Consider the following 17,115-nt stretch of genomic DNA (forward strand, 5'->3'; position numbering starts at 1 on the left):
TTAATATTTGTATGGTTCCAGATGGTCCTTTTAGATATAGAGCTGAAGAAGTTTTAGAGGAAACTTTGTCTAAGACTCTGAGCTGTCTGACGCAGAGTTCTGCCATAATTAAGGGAATCAAATTGTTGTTCTCCAGGCTGGGTGTGTAGACAACTGGGTCCCCTTGAAAACCCTGGAGGACTCTGATACTGGCTACAAAAGATACCAAGCTCTTTTTTTTTTTTAAGTCAATAATTTATTTTTGACAACCTTCCTTAGTTTCCTCACACATAGTATGACCCCTCTCTTTTGCTCAACTGGGTTATGGTTTAAATTTTTGGTCTGAAAAGTAGAATAGACACTATTTGAGTGTTAAAAAGCATAAATTATGTAAAACCATGTTCAGCACCTAGGAGTATTTTATTGTAATGTGACAAAACGATTCTGTAGTTCATAACATAAATAAATGGATAAGGAGATCAATATAAATTTTGAAAAATGAATACTGAAGGAGGGCCAGTCTCTCCAGAAACTAAAACATATCACATAATTATGAAACTCTTAGTGTAGTATTCATATAAAATTACATAGGAGTAAAAATAAATGGAACAAAAGTAATGAGTCAGAAGCTGATTCTGATAAAGGAGTCATCACAAGTCTCTGGAGAAAAAGAAATCATTAATAAATGATTAAAATAAAAATAACCAAAACAAATTTCAGATATAGTAAAAGAAAACAATGATATGTAGCTTTTCCCAGTTACTGGTGTTATAATACTCAGATGTCTGCAAAATAAAAAATTATTAAGGCATTACTTACAGTATTGAAAAATGCAACATATATACTAGGAAAAAGGTTAATCATGATGCATGCATATATACAAAATTACTTTTGGTTCATATGTAGAATGAGGGCTTAGCCTCAAATCCTATTTAAAACTGTTATCCAATTCATATATATTTCCTCAAAGAAAAAATATTAGCAATAGAATAACAATCTTCAAGAGTTATTTCTGTGTGTGCCTCACCTTACCCAACTAACAGGCTGAAAAATGTTAACTCTCACATATATATGTTAACATTTTAAGATTAACCATTTTCCTGGTATATATGTTGCGTTTAATTTTTCCATACTGTAAGGAGTGCCTTAATTTTTGTTTTTGCAGAAATCTTTCTGGGTATTATAACACTAATAACTGTTAAAAGCTACATATTATTGTTTTCTTTTGCTGTATCTGGAATTTATTTTGGTTATTTTTAATCATTTATTAAGGATTTCTTTACATAGAAATAAAATTTTTTAGATATATATAAATTTTTTTCTACATGACCACTTCAAAAATATGATAAAATGTTTTCAGGTATTCTCATTGGAATGGAGAAAAGGAAGCTGATTTTCTTAAACTTTGAGTGTTATGCCTAAAATTTGCTGTTTCTCATAAACTTTATTATAAAATATAGAATTATGTAGAGTGCATTCGTATAAGTCATAGAATATTTGTATTAACCTCCAGTTCTCATGCATTATAATGAATACATATTTCTTGTTGTTCGTGATTTTTGAATAGATTCTATTAGGAAGAAAATGCTTGTTTTATGGGCTTAAGAATTGTCTAAAATTGTCTATGGGTGTCTATTAAGGCCATCTAATAATTAAAGTGTGTTTTTTAAGTCCACAGATAATAAGTAGCAAAAGTAGGACCAAACTCTAGGTGCTTTTGACTCATTTTGGAGATTATTCTACAAAAAACCAATATTTGCAAATTTATTCATTCATATGTATTAACTTCTAAACATAACTTACATTTTGTTATTTGTTACTTAGCTTGATGGAACCTGGGAGCCACCATTTTCTGATGAATCTTGCAGTCCAGTTTCTTGTGGGAAACCTGAAAGTCCAGAACATGGATTTGTGATTGGCAGTAAATACACCTTTGAAAGCACAATTATTTATCAGTGTGAGCCTGGCTATGAACTAGAGGTAAGTGAACAAATTGTTTGACTAGAATTAATTTGTTTTTTTTCAATATGCTTGGGGATACTTTCAGTATTAGCACAAATTTGTTTTACTGACTTTGGTCTCAAAAGATTCTATTATACTTTGTTCCCTTATACTTTAACATTTCCCAATAAATATTTAAGGCAACTTAGAGTTTTAAAAAGCAAAATAAGCCTGGCCACAGTGGCTCACGCCTGTAATCCCAGCATTTCAGGAGGCCGAGGTGGGTGGATCACTTGAGGTCAGAAATTCAAGACCAGTCTGGCCAACATGTTGAAACCCTGTCTCTACTAAAAATACAAAACTTAGCTGGGCATGGTGGCAGGCGCCTGTAATTCCAGCTACTTGGGAGACTGAGGCAGGAGAATCACTTGAACCCAGAGGTGTAGGTTGCAGTAAGCTGAGATCGCGCCGCTGCACTCCAGCCTGGGCGGCAAGAGTGAGACCATCTCAAAGAAAAGAAAAGCAAAATAAATCTCAAATAAAAAACATGAAAGCCATGATAAGAAAGAAAAAAAGTAAGTTTGCAAACCACAAGACAGATACTGTGACTTCAACTGACCATTTAAACCTGTGTTTCAGCTTGCTGGTAATCATATTACCAGCGGTCACCATGGAGAGGTAACCACAAGGATTTAGGTATGCAAAGCCAGGATTTCCTCAAACAGTGGGCTCATATACCTTGGCATTGAGATGCCAAGTTCCCATATGCAACTCTGGCTTGAAAAAACCTCAGAGCAGTTTTGACTGATGCCAGCTTCATTCTTGAGACAACTCTTGCGTTGTAATATTAAAATCCCTCTGCAAAACCTAGGTCTCTGTTTACTTTAGTGGGAGAGCTAGGTAATCAATCAGTTTTGCTGAAAGCATTACCATATCACTAAACTTGAAACTTAAGAGGCCTATTTTACATTACAGAATGTTGTCATTTAGTTTTTCAGGAAACTCTTCTTTTTTATTTGTATTGTTATAATGGTATTTAAAGGTAGGTTTTGGCTGGGTGTCGTGGCTCATGCCTGTAATCCCAGCACTTTGGGAAGCCAAGGAGGGTGGATCACTTGAGCTCAGGAGTTCAAGACCAGCCTGGGCAACACAGTAAGACCCAGTCTCTACAAAAAATACAGAAAATAGCCAGGTGCGATGGCATGTGGCTATAGTCCCAGCTACTCAGGAGACTGGGGGAGGAGGATCACTTAAGCCCAGGAGGCAGAGGTTGCAGTGAGCCAAGATTGCAACATTGTACTCCAGCATGGGTAACAGGAGTGAAACCCTGTCTCAAAACAAAAAAAAAAGGTATTCATCGCCAGTTTTCTGTTACATGTTTTGCATATCCTATCATTTTCTGACCATGCAGTACAAGAATTATCATAAAATAGGTATATGCAATCTGGGACCAGGCTTGTATGTATCTTCTTTCCTCTAAAGATGATAATGTAATGGTGATTACATTTGGAGTGTTTTCCTGTTTTTGAAACCTTGTTTTTCATACAAGAATATTAATCTTGCAATTTGTTAAGAAGAAAAGTAATATAAAATTATGAACAAATATACAGCAAACTCATTAAATTTGAAATAGATAACTTAAAAATTTGTGGAAACATATGTTAACTAAAAAATTGAGAAAGGTGCAATAGTGATTGTTCCCACTCCAAGCTATTAGACATGTTAGAATTCTCACTCCAAGCTATTAGACATGTTAGAATCACTTGAGAAACTTTTTAAAAATATTGATGTTCAGTTACTTGGAGAAATTACCAATTCCAGGTCTGGGGCTAGAAATGTAAAAGATTACCTGGAAACTCTTGTCACATGAAATAGCAGGGACCCTATCAAAGACTACATCTCAAAAGGATTCAGAAGACACTGGACAAGGCTCCCACAGGTCAAGATGAGACCATTTTAGCATTAATAAGAGTAATAACTTCAAATGACTGAAACACATCAAATAGGTCATAAATGACACTAGGCTTATAATGATACTTTAAAAAATTAGTTAGAAACTCTTAAAGGATGCTTATGAACAAACTCATCATTTTAAAAACAGACAACTCAAGAGGAACAATTGTCTTTCCAATGCTACCTGTTTGACTAGATAACCAAATAGTAGATGAGGGGAAGTTCCATTTCATAATGATAAAATAGAATTTAAATAGCAGAATTTGCAACTTCTAAGAATTAATGGATTTAGGTTATGATCAACCATGGCTGCTGAAGTCACAAAAAATGGATCCAGACATTATGAGTCTCTGGATGGGTGAACAATCCCATCTATGAAAACATTTTGTGCTCTCCCAACCTCCACCACACACACACACAAAAATTGAATTTGGAACTTATCAAGCCTCTAAATCCAACAAACAGTGTCAGAGACATCGCAATGAAGCAACTGGCAAAATTCTATCTGTGGGAACAGATACAGGACCAATGACCCGGTTTTTCAGTGTCCAAGACAAATAAATTGACAGGGCAGAGGGAGTAAACAGAGAAGGAACCTAAGTTTAGAGAGACATAAGAGATGTTGCATTAGTCACGATTCTCCAAAGAAAAGAGAATCAATAGGGGAGAGAGAGAGAGGAGAGAGAGAGATTATGAGGAACTGGCTCACACGTTAATGGAGGCTGAATCTCAGGATCTTCCGTCTACAAACTGGAGACCCTGAGAAGCCAGTGGTGTAATTCAGTCTAAGTCCAAAGGTCTGAGAACTAGGTGAGCTGATGATGTAAACCCCAGTCTGAAGATAGAGGAGGAGATTGAGTCCCAACTCAAGTGGTGAGGAAGAAAAAAAGGGCCATTTCCTCCTCCTTCCATGTTTTGTTCTATTTGGTCCCTCAGTGTTTTGGAAGATGTGCCCCCCACACTGGGGAGGGCAATCTACTTGACATGGTCCACTAGTTTAAATGCTAATTTCATCCAGCAACATCCTCACAGACACATGCAGAAGCAGTGTTTAAGCTGGGCACCTCCTGGCCCATTCAAGTTGCTGCACATCAGTATTTGTAAAGAGTTTCTCAGGTGATTCTAACATGGAGCTCAGAGTGAGAGCAATCACTATTACTACTCTCTCCATTTTGTAGTTAAAACCAGGATGTTTCCAAAAGTTTAAAGGTGAATTATCTATTAATACTTCTTCAAATGTAATGACCCATCAAGCCTGGGCATGATGGCTCATGCCTATAAACTCAGCAATTTGGGAGGGTGAGGCAGATAGGTCACCTGAGGTCAGGAGTTTGAGACCAGCCTGTCCAACGTGGTGAAACCCCATCTCTACTAAAAAATACAAAAATTAGCTGAGTGTGGTGGCGGGCACCTGTAGTCTCAGCTACTTGGGAAGCCGAGGCAAGAGAGTTGCTTGAACATGGGAGGTGGAGGTTGCAGCCAGCCGAGATCACACCACTGCACTCCAGCCTGGGCAACAGAGCGAAACTCTGTCTCGAAAAAAAAAAAAAAATGTAGTGATCCATCAGTTTGCTGTACATTTGTTCATAAAATTAATCATCACAGAAACAAACTAGTCTCAGTGTGCGGATCTTATTTGGTACTAATTCAACAGAACTATTTAAAGAATAAATTATGAAATATATGCAACAATTGGAAATTTGAAAACTGACTGGACATTTTATTAATATTAAGGAATTGTTACCCTTTTAAGGTGTGATGTTACTGTGGTTATAATTTTTAAGAGTTCTTTTAGAGATTCATACTGAAATAATTATTGTTAAATGATTTGAAGTCTGAAATTTGCTTCAAAATAATGTGAGTTCATGGAAGGGGTGGGGCTTACATGAAACAAGGTTGGCCTTGAGTCAGTTGGGTAAACTGGGTGATGTCTGCATGAGAGTTTCTTATACTGTTCTTTCTACTGTTGGTATTTCTCATATGTTTGAATTTTTCCATCAGACATCATTTTTTAAAATGCAAATACCTATTCTCACGTCAGACTAATTAATTCAATATCTCTGTGGGTTGAGTCTGGGGCAGCGGTAACTTTTTCAGAGTTCCCTTGGTGATTCCTGTGTGCAACCAGGACTGAGAATCACTGATAAATTGCTGCTCTTATAATTAGTGTAGTTCATTACCATCTGCTTGAGAATCACCTGAGAAGTTGTAAAAAGAAAAACAGTATATGTTGCCAGGCCAAGATCATCTGAACCAAATAGTTTCTGGGGGATTGCATTTTTAGAATATATGCTTAATATTATTTCTGATTGTCAAATCATAATTGTATACATTTTTGGGATACACAATTACCAAGATATATATGGAGTCAACCTAAGCGTTAGGTGTCATCGGTGGACGAATGGATAAAGAAAATTTGAGATATATATATATCTACTTATGTGTCTATATCGCATCTGTTTTTATGGCCAAATAGTACTCTATTGTGTATGTATGTGTACATACATATATTATGATGCACTATGATTCATATATTTCTAAGAATGCATACACATATATGTATACATACATACACAATAGAATACTGTTTGAACATTTCTAATGCATTCTTTGTCAGTCTTAGCGACAGATTATAATTAGTTGCCATTTAAAATAAAAGGTGAAGCAAAGTCTGTACCTTAATTATACTGGTCTGCCAGGGTATGCATTTTGAAGCAATTTGATAAAAACATTTTTGAAAGTCTAAACCTACTCCCTTAAGCTATATTTATTTAATGTGTTTATTTAGCATTCCAGTGCTGAGCTATTCCAGGCCATAGCTAAGATTACTTTGCATTTCCTTATTATTTTTCTATGATAGAGTAATGATCTTGTTGATGACTTTTCTCCATTGTTTCACAGGGGAACAGGGAACGTGTCTGCCAGGAGAACAGACAGTGGAGTGGAGGGGTGGCAATATGCAAAGGTGAGTTGAATGACACTTAGCCGCCCCCAAAATGACACTGAGGACACAAAATAACAGTGTGGCTACATTTTCTTTATAGGTTAGGTTTGTAATTTTAAAAAAATGTAAGCCAACTCCATAAACTGTATGAGAACCTTTTAATGGGCTTTTTCTCATGGCAGTAAACCAGTAAAAGGGTCAAAAACTGTAGTGGGGATTAACAATTAACTGCAATAGGACACAAGATTACTGACTCTGCAATGGCAAACATTTTGTTTAAAAACTAGTTAATTATTGAGTTTATTAGCATTTTGTGGGGGGTTTTCTCAAATAATTATGAATTAGAAGGCTTAGAGCTGTTGTTTTTTGGTGACAATACTAGCCAATACTTTTAACGTGCTGTTGGTCCATCTGTCAAATAAATTAATATTAATATTTTGCATGGAATTTTACATTAACTCATTTTATGAGAACCACCAAGTTTATTTGGCAAAATGTGGGTTAATGGACATAACTTTATCCCCAGTATTCCCTTCTCTGCCAAAGGACAATGTATGTATATATTTATTTTATTTTATTTTTATTTTTAAGTAGAGTCTCACTCTGTCACCCAGGGTGGAGTGCAGTAGTGCAACCTCGGCTCACTGCAACCTCCACTTCCCGGGCTCAAGCGACTCTCATGCCTCAGCCTCCTGAGTAGGTGGGGCTACAGGCATGTTCCACCACACCCAGGTAATTTTTTGTATTTCAGTAGAGACGGGGCTTCATCATGTTGGCCCGGCTGGTCTCGAACTCCTGGCTTCAAGCAACCCACACGCCTCAGCCTCCCAAAGTGCTGGGATTACAGGCATGAGCTACCACGCCCGGCACAGCATCAATAGCATTTTAAAGCTCCCTAGGTGGTTTCAAAGTGCAGCCAAGGTTAAGATCTGTGATCCCAGTGTACTCAACTTTGGACTGAAAGAAGTCCATTAGCATCTAGTCCAGTGACTCACAACTCTGAGTTCACATTTGCAATGTTTGGGGAATTTTTAATATAATACTGAAAGGTAGCCCTCAATATAAAGATTTGGACTCATTTGGTCTGTGATAGGCCATAAATGCTTCCCAGGTTCTCTAAAGTACAGTCAAACCTGAGAACCACTAGTCTAGAACCACCTTCTCTGCCTTCACAAAAATTATAAAATTAAGACTCAAGCCCATTTTTTGAGATTCTTGAAAGGGTGATCCTATTTTCCTCATAGCATCCCTGCTAATAACATTTCTCACAGTAATGCAAAATCATTCTTTATAACTTTACTATAATACCCACCAGTTTATGAAATCGGCATATTCCTTAAAAGTCATATAAAATGTCATTTATTCTAATTCCCCCCAAGCTCATGGGTCCCTGTTCTTTATGCTTTCCTATTATCTTTTATCTTCTGATAATTTTATATTTTATCTCTTCTTACAAGCAGTGTCTGACCTTGACCAAATTATTTAACTTCTCTAAGCCTCACTTTTTGGCAAATGTTACATGAGATAATCTCAGAGTTGCTATAAGTAAGGTTGCCAGATTTAGAACAAACAAAAATACAGGACATGCAGTTATATTTAAATTCCAGATGAAAAATAAATGTAAATTTGTAAATATGCAATATTTGAGACATGCTTATACTAAAAATGTATTTGTTATTTATCTGATATTGAAATTTAACAGGGCATCCTGTATTTTATTTGGGCTTACAACTTAAGGGTTGTAAGAAATAAATTTAGTATTGTTTGAAAAGTTCTTGACCATTGCTAGCAATGTACAATAAGATTGTTTTACCCACCTGCTCATCCATACCCCCTGTCCCCAGCATTATTAATAATACATAAAGACAGCTGGAGTCAATAGGACTAAATCCCAATCTTTAACTGCATGCATGTATTAATCCAATACTTAGGTATGCTATATTTTTCTCCTTCAGTGAATATCACTGTGCTTCACACATGAATAGGCCATAATATTTTATATATTCCATGAAGTATATTTGGCAATCGTAGGAAAAGAAGGAAAGAGGAATTGGGGAAGCAATTAATATGAGGCTTTTATTCTTGTTTTTAGAGACCAGGTGTGAAGCTCCACTTGAATTTCTCAATGGGAAAGCTGACATTGAAAACACGACGACTGGCCCCAACGTGGTATATTCCTGCAACAGAGGCTACAGTCTTGAAGGGCCATCTGAGGCACACTGCACAGAAAATGGAACCTGGAGCCACCCAGTCCCTCTCTGCAAACGTGTGTTGACTTTAGGAGAGATTTTAGTCAGATTCAGCTTCACGATTAGCTTCCCACATATCCAAAACACAGAGGAAACTCCACTCATAAGGGATATGGGCCCAGAGAAAGCAATTAATGCCTATCCAATCTGAATTCTCTGGGATATTTTAAAAATCTATTTGTGTTATCTAAGGTCCTGTCTGAGAATCAGCTTTTGTCAGATACCTTGAGTGATTACTAAGAGAAAATGCAACTTAATGAAAAAATTTTGACATACATGCATCATGAATTCTACTGGAGATAGGAAAGAAAGAAAATACATTTAATATGTGATGTTAATATAATGAAGCATATGCCAATATGATAAGATAATGAATTACAACCATTCAAATGAAAACAATATTCACAAGCAAGGTATAAGTTGAGATTGCACTTGTTACTGTTTGAAGTACCTTCATAATGCAGTAACAGTGGAAGTGTACGTCACTCAAATACTTTGTGCTCATTTAAAAATCAGAAAAACTGAAATTGCTTGAAATATGTGTTGATATGTGTGTCACACACTTGCACTAAGCACGCATAATGCCATCATCATTTCCTGTGTTTCCCTCAGGCCTATAAAAAGGAATCCATCTTTATCAATAAGGCATGCAGACTCCACTAGTTCTAATGTCCTGCCCATAGCAGTATGAGTCTAAAGTCATATTCAGCTCACATAGAAATGTCTGATGATTTATAAATAAAGCAAAGTGACAATGGGAAGTATTTGATATTCTTCAGATAATAAGGGAATATATGATATACCCCTTGATTTCTAGTATGCCTTTTATTTTCACAATGCTGATCAAAAAATCAATCATTTAAATAATGTTGTGGCCCATAATTTCAGGCATAATTTGTCATCTTCAACTTTTAGGACCTTGCATTAGTGGTTGAATAACTTCATGTTTTCTGATCTTACCTGGCTTTATCTTTACTCATAATTTCATGAGGACGTAAAACAAGGCTGTGTCTAATGTTTGAAGTTCCATATTTTTAAACCTCATATGATCATTACTGAGAACCTATCTCCTATAGGACTACTACTCTGCCTTCAAAGAAATACATTAGGAAAATAGGGAAAATATCAGTAAGCATTTTCTTTTCTTTTTGACAGCAAATCCATGCCCTGTTCCTTTTGTGATTCCTGAGAATGCTCTGCTGTCTGAAAAGGAGTTTTATGTTGATCAGAATGTGTCCATCAAATGTAGGGAAGGCTTTCTGCTGCAGGGTCAAGGCATCATTACCTGCAACCCTGACGAGACGTGGACACAGACAAGCGCCAAATGTGAAAGTAAGTCAGCAGGTGGAAGCCAGTTCATGACGCTAGTGTGAAATGTTTTCCCATCCTTGTGAGGTTGTTTTCAATCAAGTCACTTAGTTGTAGATATTTAGATCTCTGTGCTATCACAATTATCATGTTCCTCATTAATGTTTGCAAATTTTTTTTAATCTTTGAATTTCAAACATTAAAAAAAGCTTTGCAGAACTAAACTAAAACCCACCTGACTAGGATTCACTGAACAGATTTACAAAATGTGTTCCCCTAAGAATGAGCAAGATATTAAATTCAAAATACATCTTTTTCTCCACACTGTCAGAGTCCCCAACCTATCGTTTAACATACTACGAATGTTTTGCAATAGAAAAATTATTCTACAGTGAATCTCAAACTTGAGCCTGCATCAGAACCACCTAGAGAACCTGTTAAAACACAGTTCTAGATGTTGCTGGTGAGGATGCTGCTGACCCAGGAAACACAATCTGAGAACCGCTAGCACTATGGGTTAGCACTTTGTTGCTGCATTTATGCAATCTGGAGGCATCTTTTGCTGCCTTGTAATAACGCAAGGTTTTTTAACACACACTTTCTAACTCCATTTAAAACATCTCCCTGCCGGCGGGGCATGGTGGTTCACACCTGTAATACCAGCACTGTGGGAGGCTGAGGTGGGCGCATCATCTGAGTTCAGGAGTTCCAGATCAGCCTGGCCAAGATGGCAAAACCATGTCTCTACTAAAAATACAAAAATTAGCTGGGTGTGATGGCACACACCTGTAATCCCAGCTACTTGGGAGGCTGAGGTAGAATCGCTTGAACCTGGAAGGCAGAGATTGCAGTGAACCAAGATTGCACTACTGCACTCCAGCCTGGGAGACAGAGTGAGACTCTGTCTAAAAAAAAAAATTCCCCTGCCAACGTCCTGCCCTCCAGACTCATTTGTTATCTGAGCTACTTCCTCTACAGTAATCAATTAAAATATTCATTGAGTCCGACCAGATGCAAGGCACAAGGCTACATAGTATAGGAATGTATCATGCCTGCAATGGTCTTCATCTTCAGAACCCTTGCACTCCCACTTTGAGATAAGAAATATGCCTGTGAAAGTAATGGGGATTCTGGAATCAGAAACAGTCTCAGTTATACCTATCTTGTAGTTATTATAGATATCCTATAGATTTGTTTTGAAGAATAAATGAATTGGTACATATTAGCACTATCTCTTAATAGGAAGATATATACAACAGGCCAAGTCCCTGAATTTTCAGCTAGCAGCCTATTGCAGCTTTAGAATGTTTATTTTGTGGGGAGGGGTCAAGATGGCCAAGTAGAAATGCTGTGGCTGGAGCCTCCCACCGAGAAGAATGAAAACAGTGAGTGAATCCTGCACCTGCAACTGAGGTATCCAGGTTCTCTTATTGGGACTGACCAGGCAGTTGGCACAATCCACAGAAAGTGAGAAAAAGCAAGGTGGTACAACGGCTCACCTGGGAGACACATGGGGCAAGGGGAATTCCCACCCCCAGCCAAAGGAGGTGGTGAGTGATTGTGCTACCCCACTCAGGAAACCACACTTTTTCCATGGATCTGTGCAACCTGCAGATCAGGAGATCTCCCTCATGAGCCCATGCCACCAGGGCCTTGGGTCTCAAGCACAGAGCTGTGCAGATTCTTGGTGGCCACTGAAAACTTCTTAAGACTACCAAGTTATCGGAGGGAGGAGCAACCACCATTACTATGGCTGCCTGCTGCCTAAGATGACGAGCTCCTGGGGGAAGGGGCAGCCACCATCACTGCAGCTGCAGTCTGCCTTTTTTTTCCTGCTAGTGCCAGGAAGACTGGGCAATTTGGACAGAGGAGGAATTCCCCCACAGCGTAGCACAGCAGCTGTGACAGATTGTGGCCAGACTGCCTCCTTAGACTGGACCCTGATCCCTCCCCTCCTCACTGAGCAGGGCCTGCCTGCGGGAATTTCAGCAACTCCAGCCAGGGGTTTACGAATAGAACTCTGATCTCCCTAAGATGGAGCCCCTGGGGCTCCATGTGGCCATGGTCTCCACAGATCAGCAGGCTTAGTCCTTCCCCTGCTGGCTCTGAGGAATCCAGGCAGGCTGGACTAGTCAGATTCCCCACAGCACAGTGCACCTGCTCTGCCAAGGGGCAGCTAGAGTGCTTTGTTAAGCGAGTCCCTGATCCCATGCCTCCTGATAGGATGAGAACCCCCACCACAACAGGGGTCACCAGACACCTTATACAAGGACATTCCCACTGGCATCAGGTCAGTGCCCCTCTGGGACAGAACTCCCAGAGGAAGGAGCAGGCAGCCATCTTTGCTGTTCTGCAGCCTCCGCTGGTAACACCTTCAAGTGCAGGTGGAACCCCGGCAAATAGGGTCTGGAGTGGACCCCCAGCAAACCACAGCAGCCCTACAAAAGAGGGGCCTGACTGTTAAAAGAAAAACAGAGAAGGCAACAACAGCCATCAACAAAAAAGCCCTCACAAAAGCCTCATCCAAAGGTCAGCAACCTCAGAGATCAAAACTGGAGAACTCAGGAATATGAGAAAAAAAAATCAATGAAGAAAACACTGAAAACTCAAAAAGCCAGAGTTCCTCTTCTCATCCAAATGATTGCAACACTTCTCCAGGAAAAGCACAGACTGGGCAGAGGCTGAGATTGATGAATTGAAAGAAGTAGGCTTCAGAACGTGGGTAATAATGAAGTTTGCTGAGCTAAAGGAACACGTTCTAACCCAATGCAAAGACGCTAAGAACTAGGATAAAACAATGTAGGAGCTGTTAACCAGAATAACCAGTTTAGAAAGGAATGTAAATGACCTGATGGAGCTGAAAAACACAACACGAGAACTTCACAATGCAACAAGTATCAGTACCTGAATGGACCAAGTGGAGGAAAGAATTTTAGAGTTTGAAGACTATCTTGCTGAAATAAGACAGGCAGACAAGATTAGAGAACAAAGAATTCCTCTGAGAACTATGAAATTAGGTAAAAAGACCAAATCTATGATTGACTGAGGTACCTGAAAGAGATGAGTATAGAACCAACTTGGAAAACATACTTCAGGATATCATCCAGGAGAACTTCTGCAACCTAGCAAGACAAGGCCAATGTTCCAGTTCAGGAAATCCAGAGAACCCCAGTAAGATACTCCATGAGAAGATCAACCCCAAGACACATAATCCTCAGGTTCTCCAAGGTAAAAATGAAGGAAAAAATGTCAAGGGCAGGCACAGAGAAAGGCCAGGTGACCTACCAAGGGAAGCCCATCAGACTAACAGCAGACTTCTCTGCAGAAGCCCTAAAAGCCAGAAGAGATTGGGGGCCAATATTCAACATTCTTAAAAGAATTTCCAACCCAGAATTTCATAGCCAAACTAAGTTTCATAAGTGAAAGAGAAATAAAATCCTTTTCAGACAAGAAAATGCTGAGGGAATTCATCACCACCAGGCCTGCCTTGCAAGAGCTCATGAAGAAAGCATTAAATATGGAGAGGAAAAATTGTTACCAGCCACTACAAAAACACCCTGAATCCAAGATGGCCAAATAGGAACAGCTCCAGCCTCCAGCTCCCAGTGTGAGCAACACAGAAGATGGGTGATTTCTGCATTTCCAACTGAGATACCAGGTTCATCTTGCTGGGGCGTGTCGGACAGTGGGTGCAGGACAGTGGGTGCAGCCCAGCGAGCAAGAGCCGAAGCAGGGCAAGGCATTGCCTCACCTGGGAAGCACAAGGGGGAAGGGAATTGCCTTTCCTAGTCAAGGGAAACCATGACACATAACACCTGGATAATCGGGTCACTCCCACCCTAATACTGTGCTTTACCAATGGTCTTAGCAAACGGCACACCAGTAAATATATCCCTCGCCTGGTTCGGAGGGTCCCATGCCCACAGAGCCTCCCTCATTGCTAGCACAGCAGTCTGAGATCTAACTGCAAGGCGGCAGCGAGGCTGGGGGAGGAGCGCCCACCATTGCTGAGGCTTAAGTAGGTAAACAAAGCAGCCAGGAAGCTCGAACTGGGTGGAGCCCACCACAGCTCCAGGAGGCCTGCCTGCCTGCCTCTGTATACCACACCTCTGGGGAAAGGGCATAGCCAAACAAAAGGCAGCAGAAACCTCTGCAGACTTAAATGTCCCTGTCTGACAGCTTTGAAGAGGGTAGTGGTTCTCCCAGCACAGAGTTTAAGATCTGAGAACGGACAGACTGCCTGCTCAAGTGGGTCCTCTGACCCCCAAGTAGCCTAACTGGGAGACATACCCCACTAGGGGCAGAATGACAACTCACAGCCAGGTACACCTCTGAGATGAAGCTTCCAGAGGAATGATCAGGCAGGAACATTTGCTGTTCAGCAATATTCCTCTTCTGCAGCCTCTGCTGCTGATACCCAGGCAAACAGGGTCTGGAGTGGACCTCGAGCAAACTCCAACAGACCTGCAGCTGAGGGTCCTCACTGTTAGAAGGAAAACTAACAAACAGAAAGCACATCCACACCAAATCCCCATCTGTATGTCACCATCATCAAAAACCAAAGGTAGATAAAACCACAAAGATGAGGAAAAAGCAGTGCAGAAAACCTCAAAATTCTAAAAATCAGAGCACCTCTCCCCCTTCAAAGGAATGCACCTCCTCACCAGCAATGGAACAAAGCCAGACAGAGAATGACTTTGACGAGTTGAGAGAAGGCTTCAGACGATCAAACGTCTGTGAGCTAAAGGAGGAAGTACGAACCAGCGCAAAGAAGCTAAAAACCTTGGAAAAAGATTTGACAAATGACTAACTAGAATAACCAATGTAGAGAAGTCCTTAAATGACCTGATAGAGAAGAAAACCATGACATGAGAACTATGTGACAAATGTACAAGCTTCACTAACTGACTGGATCAAGTGGAAGAAAGGGTATCAGTGATTGAAGATCAAATTAATGAAATGAAGCAAGAAGAGAAGTTTAGAGAAAAAAGAGTAAAAAGAAATGAACAAAGCCTCCAAGAAATATGGGACTATGTGAAGAGACCAAATGTACGTCTGATTGGTGTACCTGAAAGTGACAGGGAGAATGGAACCAAGTTGGAAACACACTGCAGGATATTATCCAGGAGAACTTCCCCAACCTAGCAAGGCAGGCCAACAATCAAAGTCAAGAAATACAGAGAATGCCACAAAGATACTCCTCGAGAAGAGCAACTCCAAGACACATAATTGCCAGATTCACCAAAGTTGAAATGAAGGAAAAAATCTTAAGGGCAGCCAGAGAGAAAGGTTGGGTTACCATCAAAGGGAAGCCCATCAGACTAACAGCAGATCTCTACAAGCCAGAAGAGAGTGGGGGCCAATATTCAACATTTTAAAGAAAAGAATTTTCAACCCAGACTTTCATATCCAGCCAAACTAAGCTTCATAAGTAAAGGAGAAATAAAATACTTTACAAATAAGCAAAGGCTGAGAGATTTTGTCATTACCAGGCCTGCCTTACGAGAGCTCCTGAAGGAAGAACTAAACATGGAAAGGAACAACTGGTACCAACCACTGCTAAAACATGCCAAAATGTAAAGACCATCGAGGCTAGGAAGAAACTGCATCAACTAATGAGCAAAATAACCAACTAACATCATAATCACAGGATCAGGTGCACACAGAACAATATTAACCTTAAATGTAAATGGACTAAATGCTCCAAATGAAAGACACAGACTGGCAAATTGGATAGAGTCAAGACCCATCAGTGTGCTGTATTCAGGAGACCCATCTCACATGCAGAAACACACATAGGCTCAAAATAAAGGGATGGAGGAAGATTTACCAAGCAAATGGAAAACAAAAAAGGCAGGGGTTGCAATCCTAGTCTCTGATAAAACAGACTCTAAACCAACAAACATCAAAACAGACAAAGAGGGTATTTACATAATGGTAAAGGGATCACTTCAACAAGAAGAGCTAACTCTCCTAAATATATATGCACCCAATCCAGGAGCACCCAGATTCATAAAGCAAGTCCTTAGAGACTTGCAAAGAGACTTAGACTCCCACACGATAATAATCAGAGACTTTAACACCCCACTGTCAATACCAGACAGATCAACAAGACAGAAAGTTAACAAGGATATCCAGGAACTGAACTCAACTCTGCACCAACCAGACTTAATAGATATCTACAGAACTCTCCACCCCAAATCAACAGAATATACATTCTTCTCAGTACCACATCACACTTATTCCAAAATTGACCACATAGTTGGAAGTAAAGCACTTCTCAGCAAATGTAAAAGAAGAGAAATTATAACAAACTGTCTCTTAGACCATAGTGCAATCAAACTAGAACTCAGGATTAAGAAACTCACTCAAAACCGCTCAACTACATGGAAACTGAACAACCTGCTCCTGAATGACTACTGGGTACATAATGAAATGAAGGCATAAATAAAGATGTTCTTTGAAACCAATGAGAACAAAGACATAACATACCAGAATCTCTAGGACACATTTAAAGCAGTATGTAGAGGGAAATTTATAGCACTAAATGCCCACAAGAGAAAGCTGGGAAATTCTAAAATTGACACCCTAACATCACAATTAAAATAACTAGAGAAGCAAGAGCAAACACATTCAAAAGCTAGCAGAAGGCAAAAAATAACTAAGATCAGAGCAGAACTGAAGGAGATAGAGACACAAAATCCCTTCAAAAAATCAATGAATCCAGGAGCTGGTTTTTTG

At 39.5% G+C, this 17,115-nt stretch overlaps 1 protein-coding gene across 1 annotated transcript in view; it reads left to right on the forward strand.

Annotated features, from left to right (window-relative positions):
• Positions 1-17,115, forward strand: part of SVEP1 (sushi, von Willebrand factor type A, EGF and pentraxin domain containing 1) — a 232,835-nt gene that overhangs the window by 193,069 nt on the left and 22,651 nt on the right. The window contains exons 40-43 of the mRNA XM_033237844.1: positions 1,804-1,959; positions 6,775-6,838; positions 8,910-9,083; positions 10,222-10,398. Coding sequence (XP_033093735.1) covers positions 1,804-1,959; positions 6,775-6,838; positions 8,910-9,083; positions 10,222-10,398 — 571 coding nt within the window. The remainder of the gene's footprint in view (positions 1-1,803; positions 1,960-6,774; positions 6,839-8,909; positions 9,084-10,221; positions 10,399-17,115) is intronic.

The sequence above is a fragment of the Trachypithecus francoisi genome, unplaced genomic scaffold (genome assembly GCF_009764315.1).
Source record: "Trachypithecus francoisi isolate TF-2019V2 unplaced genomic scaffold, Tfra_2.0 Lachesis_group16, whole genome shotgun sequence".
NCBI lineage: Eukaryota > Metazoa > Chordata > Mammalia > Primates > Cercopithecidae > Trachypithecus > Trachypithecus francoisi.